The 14,892-nt window shown below is 42.2% G+C and overlaps 1 protein-coding gene across 1 annotated transcript in view; it reads left to right on the forward strand.

The window, feature by feature from the left end:
• Positions 1-14,892, forward strand: part of CAMK1D (calcium/calmodulin dependent protein kinase ID) — a 217,973-nt gene that overhangs the window by 191,490 nt on the left and 11,591 nt on the right. The window contains exons 6-10 of the mRNA XM_082240150.1: positions 1,862-1,937; positions 5,365-5,477; positions 6,253-6,331; positions 12,898-12,985; positions 14,450-14,588. Coding sequence (XP_082096276.1) covers positions 1,862-1,937; positions 5,365-5,477; positions 6,253-6,331; positions 12,898-12,985; positions 14,450-14,588 — 495 coding nt within the window. The remainder of the gene's footprint in view (positions 1-1,861; positions 1,938-5,364; positions 5,478-6,252; positions 6,332-12,897; positions 12,986-14,449; positions 14,589-14,892) is intronic.

Consider the following 14,892-nt stretch of genomic DNA (forward strand, 5'->3'; position numbering starts at 1 on the left):
CTGTTAACCAGAAGGTTGGTGGTTCAAGTCCACCCAGGAATGGCCGTGAGCAGGTTTTCTGCATTGCAGGGGGTTGGACTAGATGACCCTCGGGTTCCCCTTCAGTTCTATGATTCTGTGATATTACTTGGCTGCAATATGAAGTAGTGCTTGCAGAAAGTGACACTGTGATAACAGTAATTTCCACCAACCATATTTCATCTTACATTTCTAAAATGTGCAGCCCTTCTCTGTTTGGCTGTCCACCACTAATGCCTTAGCTAAAAACCTGCATGAAGGGAAAGGCTGCAGTACCAAGGCAGAGCATCTGCTCTGTGTGCAGCAGAGCATCTCCCAGCAGGGCTGGAAAAGATGGACTCTCTGGAGAGCTGCTGTCAATCAGAGTAGACAGTGCTAAGCTAGAGTGGTCTGACCTGGTATACAGCAACAATCCTAAACATGCTCACTAGAGAGCAAGTGCAAGGAAACTTAAGAGGGACTGACTGCTAAGTAACTATGCATAGGATAGTGCATTTTCCAATGCACCATTTCCAGTGTTTGATTTCAGTGCATTTCAGCCGGTTGTGCACATCATACAAGTGTGGAAGCAAAAGAACACAGAGAATAGAAAAGCAGAGTGGATAGTGGATAATGTGTGGATCTATGCAAGTTGAAGAGTCCTCCAGTCCAACTTCTACTTGCCTGTAAGAGAAATTGTCTTGAAGATTCCAAAGACAGATTGTCTATCCAACATGAGATAAGGAGACCTGAATTTACCAGTCTGTCAAACACATATGCATAGCTTCATGTGAGACTTCACTCTCAAAAATAACCGTCTCTGCAAGTGGCCTGTTCATGTATTAGTGCAATGCTAGAAGATGAAACTCGTATGAAACTGCAATTCCTCATCATTAACTGATAGTTCTGTAATGTTTTTATATGTTAAATGGGAAGTATGATTTTAGGGGGTTCCTTTCTGTGATATTATGAGAACAACACTGTAGAACATCTTCCATTTGCACATATTTCTGAGCAAGAAAAATTTATCTGCACTTCAAACTTATATCAGTTTGTAATTGTTTAAATGTCATGACTTCCCTCAAAAAAATATTGAATTGTAGTTTTTGTCAAGGTGCTGAAAAAAATATTAGCGATTCCTTGATCCTTTCACAGAACTATAGCTGCTAAGGTTCCCCGAGGAAAGGGAATTACTATTAAACCAGTTTAACTCAGTACTGTAATTAGTGTAGATACGCTCATAGTATCATAGCTACCTTAATTTAGATCGTAAAGCATCTTGGGGCAGAAAGCTGACTTTTTACTTAGGTTTTTCTGTGACGCACACTGTGTTTATCAGAGATGGATAACGTGGTGCCCTTCAGAGGTTGCGGCTATTGACCTTGCTGGATGGGGCTGATCTGAATTGTATTCTGAAACATCTGGTGGGGCCATGTTGGCAACATTGATGGCACCCCCACACATGTTGAGTGGAATTCAACATAGGGGTCTGCATGTGGAGAATGAAGCCCACTCACGCAACATGGCTTTACCCTGTTGTCTCTCCCCATGTGCCCCCCTAACCTTCTTTGGGGGTTCCAGCAACCCATCAGAGCAGATTTTGGAGTTGTTGGAGGAAGATATTTGAGAAAATCCCAAAATGTGAGTGGACCTTGTTCCACATGCTCAGCAACTTAGATGAAAATATGTATATATATTATGTCTGGCATTTCTGAGGTTCATAATTCCAAGATTATATTTCAGTGGCAATTGAATAGAGCAGGGGCAATGTATGTTAACTTCAGTGAACAACTGTTGAGTTCTGTGTTTGGATTGGCTTTTGTGACATTTATGGATTTTACTTCCCTCTCCCTCCTTCTTTCAGCTCCTGAAGTTCTTGCCCAGAAACCCTACAGCAAAGCAGTAGACTGTTGGTCCATTGGAGTTATTGCATATATTCTGTAAGTAGTATCAAATGAGGTTACACTAGTGATTTCATTATTAATCTCAAATACTTTCACACACACTGTGCCACGTAATAATAATTAATAGTGGGTTGTTTGCTCAGTGACCACCATTTTCAATCAGACCCATGATCAGGTCTCATGTATCATTCCGTTTTTCTAAAAATCAGTTTTCCTGAATGGGATGAACAGCAGCTTGAGGGGGGAGGCAATTTTCATTGTGAAAATGGTGCGGGAAGAAAGGCTTAACCCTGCTTCCCATTCTGTCCCACAGCCAAGTGACCCCATTGAGGTGGAAGTTCTGGTCAGAGATCCCATCTGATCAGATTTGGCCCTGAGTCTCTGAAGTATTTTAAGATGTTGCCTCACACTGCTATGCTTTTAAGCAACTGATATGTTAATGTTTTTATTATGATCATTGTATTGTAGCAGACATTTTCACTGATTAGAAGCTGCAGAGCTAAATAAATAAATAAATAAATAAATAAATAAATAAATAAATACCATATGTCCCCTGATAGAACTGGACACAGAGCAATGGGGAAAGAAGCTAATTCTGGCTTAGTGCTGGTTTTTTATGCATGGTTGAGTATATTGTAGATTACAAGTTCAAAAAATGTTAAAAACCTCAAACAAATAAGATGTGATAAGAAATACTAAGGTTGCTTTACTGCCAGCCCTGAATGCTTTATTTTAATCATATCCAGTTCTCAGCAGCTTTATGATCAGACTTTTTAAAAAAACTGAAAATTCATATTGTATGCTTTCAGCAGCTTGAAACTTCCTGTTATTCCATATGTCACATTCATTTTATTTTATTTTAAAGCAACTACATTGAAGGGCCCAGATTTTTTTCCTGTTACAATTTGTATATTTAAAATAGGAAGATTCAGCCCATTGCAGGTGTGGATCCTGGGATTCCCACAGGGTATAACAGAGCCCTGTTCCCTGCCCTGCACCCATCTCAGTGGTTCCTTGCATCTAGCCGTCTGGCATCCACTCACTCCAGACGTGTGAACTGTGCTCCTTGGCCACACAGAAGGGAAGGCGAGCAGAGTCCCTACTCTGTGTATCCACCTCAAGAGTAGTAAGATGAGAGGGATCTGTTATGCTCTATGACAAGTGTTCCCAGTTGGTAGCCTGCAGACCCCAGGGGGTTCACGTAGCCCACCCAGGGGGCCATGGCACAATTCATATAAGAAAAAGAGATACCCAAATTTTCAAAAGTAGGGGGTCCATGGCTTGGCTTCTGAAAAACTGGGGGTCCACAGTACTTTGCCAACTGGGAACCACTGCTCTACGAGATCTCTGCACTTGGGGGTTTACCTACTCAAAACTATGTTGTTTATTCTGTTCACATACAAATGTACTCAGAACAATTTTGAGCTTGTCACATATATTTCCCCCCAGCATCAATGTGTGAATATTAATCCACCACATAGTTAATCTATTACCAAAATCTGAGGCCATTACCTAAACTATCCAATTAGTAATATACCTCTGAAAACTAGTGGCTGGAGCAAGCACCAGAGAAATGGTGATTATCTTTAGGTCTGCTTATAAGCTTCAGCAGGCTGGTCTGAAGTGATAGCCTACCTTGGACTATTGTCTTGGCCAAATTTTGTAAGGGAAAGTGGGGATTATATGGTTATAGTACTACAAAGAACAAGTAAAAAGCTGGTTGTTGGTTGCATAATATTATTGACAGAAAACTGTCATCCTCAATTATACACTGAGAGCAGATCTATTGATTGCTCCAGCCCACAACACAACTGCCAGGGGATCGAGAGATACAACGATCCTACATGAAGATGTCACATGTTGGATGAATGAAACACTCCTTGGGGGGAACAAGGAAGGGAAGCAACATTGGGGAGGGGGAGAAATGCTCAAACCATGTCATTTAAAAGTCATTTCCTCTTCACTAAGAATTCTGAAAATTATAGTTTATGGAGTTACGGAAGTTAGGGCATCTCTTCAAGTTACAATTCTTAGGGGGGAAGCTGTGACAGTTAAAGTGGTAGAAAGCCATGATGGGTTTGTGGTGTTGAAAAACCATGGCATCCTCCAGAATACTCCATATGATCCCAACCTCCTTGCAGCACCCACCCTGTTTTGCCTCTCTAGCCTTTTATTTCCCCTTTGCCTTCTGCCTGGGGGGGACTGCCCTGGAATCTGGACGGCGTGGTTTTTAACATGCTGAGCAGCAACTATTTCGTTACAGATCTCAAATCAGTGTGCTACACAAGTGATGCTTATTTGAAAAATGGAACTCAGAGAAGCAGTCTTCTTGTCTTCCAGATTAATGTTTTTCGATTAATGCCCTTTATCTAGAACTGAGGGAGGAGGCTGGAGGCAAGCAGAGAAAGCATCACAGCTCCCAAGAAATCCTGACAAGGCTGATTTTTACTAAGTGGTCCCTTGGCAAAAATATTGTGAAGAATGACTGTCACTTTGTTTTGTACATGACAATTCTCGAGCTGACTCTCAATGGAAATATTAGCATTTGCTGTAGGAGAGAGAGTTGTGTATTGTTCATTTAGGGCTTATCCCCGTGTACCTTTTGCCCCACTCTTTCTGGGCAGAGCTTCAGTGCTCATAGCTGTCAACGTTTCCCTTTTAAAAAGGGAAATTCCCTTATTCCAAATAGGATTCCTCACAAGAAAAGGGAAAAGTTGACAGCTATGTCAATGCTCCTTGTCTAAGTGGTTTTTTGTTTTTTGCCCCAAACTTTCACAGCAAACTTGGGTTTTCCACAGATTGATGGCTGCTCAGATCACTGGCACCAGGCATAGGGGGTGCAAGGGGTTCTAGCCTCCTCAATATTTTGAATTGGGGGCCCAGCTCCCCCCAATATTGAGGGGCCGACATCCCCCGCCACTGCCAGTGCACCCCAGCCTCCATCCAGGAGTTGGGAGGGGGCTGGGGCCAGCGAGGGCGAAGATTGCTCTCCATGAGTCCCACCCCTGCTGGCCGCATGCTGAGGAGAGGACGGGGGAAAGGGGGGCATGTCAGCACCCCGGGCTCAGCCTCAGCTTTTAAGAGTGTGTTTTTGTGGGGAAAGCTCTGGAGCAAAGAAAGGGGGACACTCAAACACAAGGAAAGGTAAGTGTGGTTGGGCCCTTATTCTATGGGATCTTAAAAAGTGTATATTTACTTAAAATAGAGTCAGTTCTGAATTAGTGATGCCCTAATTCAGAGCTTCACATCTGGTGTAACTTTCCACTCCTACGGCCCACTTGAGACAGCTCAAAATTATTGTGGCCCGTGAATCACAAAATGGTGAAATACTGGGGGGGGGGGGGGGAGGCTGACATTCCATTTGGAAGCCCAAAGTTAATTGTGAAAAACTGAAGTTCTACTTCAATCACTTGTTCTCATGTGACTCAAAATGTCCTGCTTTTTTAAAAATTGTGTGTATTAGGCTCTGTGGGTATCCTCCCTTCTATGATGAAAATGACTCCAAGCTTTTTGAGCAGATCCTTAAAGCAGAATATGAATTTGACTCTCCATATTGGGATGATATCTCTGACTCTGGTAAGGAGCAAGTAGAATCACAAATTAGGTACTTATTCATATCAGTATCCTTTGTTGTTAGTGAACATACTTTTTCTGCATCATACATTGTTTTAAATACTGCCTTCCCCTCTCCTCCCAACAGTACATACTCATCTCTTCTTCTGAATCCTGGCACTTCTTGTATTCCACTTTTCCTCCAGCTCCCACATTGTAAGCATAATGTGGGAATAAGAGGACTCGTCCACACTTGCTTATTTTAAAATAATTTATACAGATTGCAGAATTTAGCATTTCTTGGTGCAGAATTTATATGACCTGGTCATAGACATTTTTTAGAAGGCATAGACCTAGCCTATGATTCATTCACTGTGATGGAAGTTGACTTTTTTCAGTTCACGCTTTATATGAGCAAATTCCTGGTCCCCAAAATATTCAGCTACCATCACGTATGAGAAATCTAGTAGTAATAATTCGGTAAGGAAGATGTGGCTTTATGAATAAAAATAGCAGTCTGAGGAGACACATAAATGTAGAATTGAATTACATTATGTATGGTCGTTCACTTGATTGACTTATGACTGCTTTAACGCCTTATATGTGTATAAAATACTCCTTACTTTAATCTACTACCAGAACCTGCACCCTAACTCTATATCTCCCAGTGTTATGTCTCCGAGTGGGACACCATCATATTGTTTCAGAGGATTAGATGACTGCAATATGCAAATTAAGATGAGCCTTTAATACCAATGTGTGCTTTTCTTGTACTTCCTCCTTCCTTCTCTGAAAACAGCCAAAGATTTTATTCGGAATTTGATGGAGAAAGACCCAAACAAAAGATATACCTGTGAGCAGGCAGCCCGACATCCCTGGTAAGCAGTTACTCAGTTCATTGCCATGTCCAGAAATTGTCAACACCATTTGTCTCCATCATTAATCAGTGATTATCAAACTCTTCACTCAAGGGGTAAATACCAAGGAAGCACAAAAGAGAGCAATTACCTTGAAAAATCCTTGCTTAATAGCTCCAACCTAGCATCATAGCCAGCAGTGGCATAACAGTCAAGAGCATTGAGCTGTGATTGCAATCACATTACAGAGAAAGGTTTGAGACTCAGACTTTGCAGGCAAGGAGGAGGTGTCAACGGAGAACAAAAGCAGAGAAAAACAGAAACCTCACTCACAATAAAATAAGAGCAAATCACTATTCACTATTCACACATGGCCAGCTGTGTTCAATGAATTCAGTGTCCTGGCCGTCCTACCCCATCCTTAATGCATGCGTGCACATACCCAACGAACCTCAAATCAGGGTGAGGTGTACGCACATGTGCTATTTGCTACAGCGGAAGCAGGTGAGTGGCTGTGATCCCATTGTCCCACCAAATCGTCACTTTGTTATATTGTCAGTGTAAAACAGAAATGCAACAAGAACGTAGGAAGAGCAGCGCTAAATCAGGCCCTGGGCCCTTCAAGTCCAGCGTTGTGCTTCCACAGCGGCCAACCAGGTCCCTATGGGAAACCTACAGGACATGGGGCAAGAGCCCTCTCCTGCTCTTCTTTCCCAGAAACTGGTCTTCCTAGGTGTCCTGCCTCTGATCCTGAGGGTAGAAGAGAGCTATCCACAGTAGTCTGAACTTGTCTACTTTCTCTTTAAAGTTGGCAGCCAGCACCACATAGGAAATCCCGTAGTTTAACTATGGACTCTTTGAAGAAGTTCTTCAATTTGTCTCTCCCAAATCTCCACCATTCAGTTTCACTGGACGGCCCTGAATTCTAACTGGAAAATGTCAGCGTGAATCGGAAGTTTGTAGGCCACAGAATCTAGCATTGAAGTGCTCTTCACATCTGTTCAGAACCATTTCCAACAAAAAGGACGTGTGAGAAACCTTTAACCATTGGTCAAAAACTTCACAAAGAGAAGGAAATAGTGTATATTTGAATGACATCATTCCATCACAGGCCTCAGGAAATTAAATAAGTCATAAAAATGATATCTCAAGCACAGATCAAATGATCAGGAACATACCTACCAGCAGAAAAGTAGGTCACCTTTTTATATTTTTGAATGGAAAAGAATTTTCCAAGATGTTTTATCCAACATACACAGCTTATTGGCCTGGATGATCATTTCTGTTAGTTACTGGAATAAAATATAATACACACATCTGAAGAGCTCCTAACACAATTTTTCTTTTCATTTAACCATTTGATTCCCAATCAGCAATTGAATGCTGTTGCTAAAGGCCTGATAACATTTCCCCCCCAACCTTTTATCCATAATTCAGGCTTTGAATATAGGCCATCAGTTACAAAGACTGTTCACCATGTTAGTATTGCAATGCCCCCTTCTTGCACACAGTGTTCTGGAGTTACTAGTGCTTATGTCTTGTTGAAATCAATACCATGCATTGACAGAAATCCTACAGATACCAATTTAAGTGTGCTTAAGCCTTCAATTTTGAAGCATACATTGAAATACTGTGAGTCTGGCACCCCAGTACTGAATAAAAAATAGCTCACATTGGGCTGCGCTATATCATCATCATCATTTCAATTTATATACTACACTTCATCCATAGATCTCAAGGTGGTTCACAACACAACATAACAATACAATAAAACAGACAAAATACATAATAAAAATAAGAACAAAACAAAACCAATAATCCCCCCTTCCACAACACATTTAAAAGGGTATTGGATGTTAATCAGCCAAAGACCTGGTCAAAGAAGAATGTTTTCACCTGGCACCTAAAGGTGTACATAAGGAAAGTATTTGTCTACTCAGTGAAAACTATTTCAATGCCTTGCAGTACAACTGGAGTCCTGATTATTACAGCATGCAAGTCTTATTAGAAAGATAACAGGATGGGAAAGAGGGATGGCAGGCAAGTAGGTTAAAAGTGGAGGGAGATCTTAAAGTTGCAACCTGACACCCCTAATAGTTCACCACCTGCTTATAGCTTTGTGAAGACCCTACGTTTCTACGTTTTTCCAAATCTGGCATATATAAAAGCAAAGGATCCGTGCTGAGCCACAAAAGCAGGCCAGCGGGGAAGCCCTGTTGTAAGAGGCAATGTTATTTGAAATAATCCACACATTTATATGGGTTGGTTTAACCTAAGAGGCAGGTGATTGTGGTCCCATCTGCAGGGATTATTTGTCAAGCAAACCTCTTTCTTAAGGCTCTTAGTGCATCTCAGGTCAGAAGGTCTGGTCAAGCTACATTGCTTTGACATAGAACTTGGGGTAAACAGAGACAGGCAGTAATTTTCTGGGGCCTGATAAGTGTTTCAATTTTTTTGTTTCATGCAACATCTGTGATAATAAATGACAGCAATTACCCTGATTAAGTACATCTTGTCAAGGCAGAATCCTGATCCTGTACTAAACCACAGAGTTCAGTTTTTAATGACTCAAAGGGAAAAGATGAATGCACAGAATTGTCAGCTCAAGGGCTAGCCATAATTTTTCTTTTTAAAAAAATTGTAAGATCAGAGAGTGGAGGAAAAACCTATTTCATTCAAAGACTCTTAGGAAAAAATATAGGGACAAATCATGGCCTTATTTAATAAGACTCATTTAATTTCTTTCAGAGTCCTTCAATTGTTTGTTAGAGCAAGGCCCAATAGTACAATTGCATCATTAAAAACAGTTTATGTAAAAGGATTATATTGTCACTCTGTGAAAAAGATGATTTACAGAGGAGTTGGTTCCCAGGCAATCCTATTTAAAGTGTGAAATGGCTCCCTGGGGAGGATAAGTGATGTTTATAACCTTCGTTTAAACTCTTCCCTGGCCTCTCCCAGTGCTCTGTTTATTTTGGAATCTGATCGGTACTGGATGTGTCTATGTTTCAGGAGTTATTCTCCTGCACCATTATCTGCTACACAAACTTTGCACTTCCATCATCTGGGTGATTGTTTCCAATAAGGCTTTGGCCAGAGTGGCTTTCAATAAGGATATACAGCAGATTCTGAAAACAGTGGAATTGAGAACTTGCCCAGTGTTCCATATCTAGGCATATTGAGAACAAAGCTAAAGCCTCCCAGAAACAAATCCAGGATGCCCCCTGCCAAGCAACAGGTATTGCATTTTATCCTGTGTCCTAAAATTGTTGTCTTGTGCATTTCACCATTGCTGTTTCACATCATAGACTGCTGCTTGTGAGCACAGCATGACAACATCAGTATACAAGCTAAGTTGCTGTAGAGAAGGAGGGAGAGATTCAACATATGGCTACTATGGGGGGGGCAAACGTATTATTTTTTGTAACATTGGGTTCCATCCTCAGGAAAATGAATCCTCCCCCAATGTGTGTGTGTGTGTGTGTGTGTGCACGCATGCACGCGCACGCAGACACACACACACACACCACACAAGATCAGGAAAATAAGAGATTGCATAACAATATAGGTTTGGAATTGGAAGGATCATCCCTAGAAAGCAAAGCATATTAGTAACACAAGATGACTCCAATTACTATTACATATAACCCAAGGTGAAGATGCTGCAGTATCACCTACAATCTATGCTAGAGAACAGTGGAAAAACAAGGCGGAGGAAGAGAAAAGCTATCAACAGCCCCTCATCTTGAAACCGCTGCTCACCTGCAGCCAGCTGACAAGACATGGGTAGCCAAGCACCTAACTCCTCAGTAAACCCAAGTGCCAGTTGCACTCTTTAATTACCCAGTGTTAATTAAACCATTGTTAGTATGCTAGTGCATACTTGGAGGCAAAAACAGTGTGTACCCAGGTATTACATGATGTGTAAACCATGTCTGATATATCCAAAACAAAACAGAAAATAGTAATATTAATTACTTCCCCTCTCATTTATGTACACAAACACACACAGATCAATATGCAAAGGATGCAGGTAATCTTTATCTAGGATTTCAGCCTAAGCAGGGCATTTCATAGGCAATTGCTTCTTTCGTCTTACGATGCCTTATGAGGAACGGCTAAGGGAGCTGGGCATGTTTAGCCTAGAGAAGAGGAGGTTAAGGGGTGATATGATAGCCATGTTCAAATATATAAAAGGATGTCATATAGAGGAGGGAGAAAGGTTGTATTCTGCTGCTCCAGAGAAGCGGACACGGAGCAATGGATCCAAACTACAAGAAAGAAGATTCCACCTAAACATTAGGAAGAACTTCCTGACAGTAAGAGCTGTTCAACAGTGGAATTTGCTGCCAAGGAGTGTGGTGGAGTCTCCTCCTTTGGAGGTCTTTAAGCAGAGGCTTGACAACCATATGTCAGGAGTGCTCTGATGGTGTTTCCTGCTTGGCAGGGGGTTGGACTCGATGGCCCTTGTGGTCTCTTCCAACTCTATGATTCTATGATTCTCCAGCCTCCCACCCTGTGCAGGCCCCCACTGCCCCCTTCTCAGAGTACTGCTGATTCCCATCCTGCCATGGCACTGACTTCACACTATGGGTGTAGTGGAACATTTCAGGAGTCCTGCTGATGTTTCTGTACGGACAGAAGGAGGGATGCTCACTTGTCAGCAGCAAGATTGCTTCTGATACTTGAATCTGTGGCTGCCTCCTCAGTCTCCCAGACAGGCATCAACATGCTGCCCAACTACGTATTGTGGATGGGAATTCCTCCTGGTCAGTTAAATCTATTGTGCTTATTCATCCTAGTTAAACTGTCAGGAAAGATGCCAATTAGTGTCACTAGTTTTGTAGTTATCTCTGCATTGATAATAGTACCAAATACTTTCTTGATCCCCAGTTAATCCTGTATTTGTCACCTGGGCAGCAGGATAGGTTAAAGTCAATGACCCAGCGATGAAAAAGGAATCGGGTCTCTGACCCTGAACCAATCACAGTTAGCTCTCTCTCTCTCTCTCTCTCTCTCTCTCTCTCTCTCTGTGTGTGTGTGTGTGTGTGTGTGTGTGTGCGTGTCATCAAGCCATAGCTGAACAGGGTTTAGCATAACTTTATTTTGGATATATATGCCATGATTTATACCTCACATTTCAGGCAAATAGTGCAAGAGATTTACAAAAGACTCAAAACATCAATGGCACAATGCTATTTTTCTGCTCCAAAGTGAGCCCCATTGAATTCAATGCAGCCTGCTCACAGGCGATGCTAAACACCCTTAACAGGAAGTGTGAACACAGTCCTATACATGCCTGCCCCAATGCAAGTCTCATTGCACTCCATGGGGCTTATTCTCGCTCAGGTAAATGGTATAGGATTGCTTCCTGAATTGCACTGAATGCCAGTTTCTGGCCACTTGCCTGCTGACTGGCACCACCTGCTTCCTTCACACCCAGCTCTTTTCCACTGGTTTCAGCCAGTGTTTACTTGTTTTAGGGTTCCATTATGGCTGCATGAAACTTCTTAAATTTCATTGATTTGTACATTGCTGCACAAGACTTTTAATATTTCCCTTGGTAGTAATTAAGTGATTGATATGGGAATGAGAATGTTGTTAAGAGGGCATCACTTCATTCAGAGTCTTGCACAGCCTGTGCTTTTTTGCTAAGATTTTTGGGTATGAAAAACCTCACGATCAGATTTGATTTAAAACTATGTGGTGTTAGTTCATTGCTTAGGGGCTATCCACAACACAATAGACCTTGAGTGCTTTTAGAAACAGCTGCATATCCTGAGGCAGGAAAAAAATAGCAAGCAAGCCAGTTAAAGCTTAGAAGTTATGTCTAGAGAAAAACATTGAATTTGAAGAAAGGTCTTGCAGCATTTCCCTTTGGCTTTAAGGGAGGGGTGACTGGGAGGAATGCAGATGTGGGGCTGTGGACTGATCTACTGATTTGCACCATCCTGCAGCTGCTAAAGGTACCACAATTAATGGGAGAGGGGCTTCTGATGAGCAGTAAGTAGCAGTGGTGGACATGGCTATTCCCTATCCCCTGTTGCCATCTAAAACAAAGCCCAAATGTCTGTATCTGTGTTTGCACACTTGTATACTTCTTCCTGCTCCTGCCTCTCCCAGTTCTCCATTCTCCACCCTTCGTTTCCACTCTTGCCTTCTCTCACTGTCAAAATATAGATTATAAACTCCTCAGGGTAGGGACCTGTCATGTAATAATGCTGCTATATTTATGATGATTTATTGTTGTTATTTTGCCACTGGCCAGTGCAGATGTCAAACAGGCCTAGGAGCAGAGCACACATGCCTGGTGACTGGAGCTGGTCTGGCCTGCTTCGGATTTATACCACACGTATGTTCAGCAGAGGGAGGGCTTAGTTGAGCTCCACCAGTGGGAAATGATGGACTTTTTTCTGTGTTTCACTGAAAAGTATCATTTTTCAATGAAGTCTATGGCCAAAATGTCAACTCATTTTAAGAGCACTAGATTGCACCCTATTCTTTGTAAAGTGAAGAACAGAGAGGAGAGCATTGTAAAACAATATTCTGAACCAAACATTTCAAATGTCTCATTTATCTTTTTTCAGGATTGCTGGTGACACAGCCCTCAATAAAAATATTCACGAGTCCGTCAGTGCACAGATTCGCAAGAACTTTGCAAAAAGCAAATGGAGAGTAAGCTATCATGTTCTCAGTTGCTTGTACTGTTGGGAAGAAATGATTTTAGCTTTATAAGGGAGTCTGCTACAGAGCAAAACATGGAAATTTTCCCAATTTTCAAAAGAATGCTTCTGATTTTCAATGGGAAAGTTTAGCGTGGCGTAGAGGTGCAATTCTTTTGTGAAGAAGTTCAGCTGAACTGGGAGAGGTCCTCTGAGATAATGGACCCATGGTTTCCTTTCTCCTTCTCCTTCTGCTTTATAAAGGAGAAAGTTGGGAAGAGGGGGGATAGTATGCTCCGGCCATATCCTCCATAGCACCCCAAACAATTCCAGTCTTGCAAGTCCAAAACATACATGCCCTCCACCTATATTTATTTAACTACTAAAATGCCTTTTTAGCAGTAGCCCTGGCCCAGCAAGTCAAGTTTAAAAACTGATGGCATCAATGTCATTTATGCAGATTTAAATTATCAGGCACCATTGATTTCAGTGGAACTAAAGCATAGCTAACTTTCTTGGAAGTGGTGATAACAATTAACTGGTTTCCAATTTCTAAACTACTAATTGGTATCTAATATTTAGGTTTCACTTTACTTCTCTGTCTTCTTGCAGTATTGCTATATATAACTAGCAGTGCAATGGTCATAACTGTCTAGTCTTGTCCCTTTCTGAGGGTGGGAGTGGTGCTTTGGATTGGTCTAGTGATGGAAGGGAAAGGGCATGAGAGATAGGGAAGGCCATGTTCAAAATGGTATGTGGTGATGTTCTTTGTTCTTGGGTCACACGTCCCAGACACCGTTCAATCTCAGGTGGCATGGCCCCATCTGCCCTACGTAGCTACTGCTCATCACAGCTTTGGTTGTATGTCCTTAAACCCTCAACACTTCAGCACTGGGGAGCGAAACAATATATTTGCTGAATGTGAATGTTTTCTCTTAGTATTGTGTGGAAATAATATTTTTGGAAGTAACTGTTAAAAACATACGCACAAAAGCCACACACACACAAGCACATCACCAAATGATACAGTAAGACAACAGGTTGCTTTCTGCTGCTCCAGAGAAGCGGACGCGGAGCAATGGATCCAAACTACAAGAAAGAAGATTCCACCTAAACATTAGGAAGAACTTCCTGACAGTAAGAGCTGTTGGACAGTGGAATTTGCTGCCAAGGAGTGTGGTGGAGTCTCCTACTTTGGAGGTCTTTAAGCAGAGGCTTGACAATCATATGTCAGGATTGCTCTGATGGTGTTTCCTGCTTGGCAGGGGGTTGGACTCGATGGCCCTTGTGGTCTCTTCCAACTCTATGATTCTGTGATTCTATGATTCTAGGACATCCTATCTGATTAAAGAGATGTCTTCCTTTGAAGTCTGTGGTGCTTTGTGCAAGGGCCACTTTTTTTCCTTCACCAGGTTCCAGAAGCCAGGAAAATACCCAAGAGCAGCTTGTTCATTTATTTCTGTGTTGTTTTTTCCAGCAAGCATTTAATGCCACAGCAGTTGTGAGACACATGAGAAGGTTACATCTTGGCAGCAGTTTGGACAGTTCAAATGTAAGCATGTCAAGCTCCCTCAGCCTGGCGAAGCCACTACCTGATGGAACAGCCAGGAAAGATTGTGAGTACATGACCCCAGACTAGCAAAGCTGGCCAGATCTGAGACTAGGTATCAGCAGGCACTTAGAGGTCATCTGTGCCACCTCTCGCTCCCTGCTCTGCCTAGTGCACACCTCGCTCAAGCTGATGCTGCCGTGACACCTGGGCGGAGATGGTGGTGTCTAGGGCTGGCTGTTTCTCTGCCTGCTTGCTTGGGCAACAGCCTTTCGTCATGGCACTGTCAGTTGCAGGTTGGGAGAAGGTGGCTAAACAAGACAGCTAGACAGCAGGCAGCTCAGGAGGATGGCACTGGGCAGCAGCAAGAG

Source organism: Podarcis vaucheri (genome assembly GCF_965113315.1).
Source record: "Podarcis vaucheri genome assembly, chromosome: 10".
Classification (NCBI taxonomy): Eukaryota; Metazoa; Chordata; class Lepidosauria; order Squamata; family Lacertidae; genus Podarcis; species Podarcis vaucheri.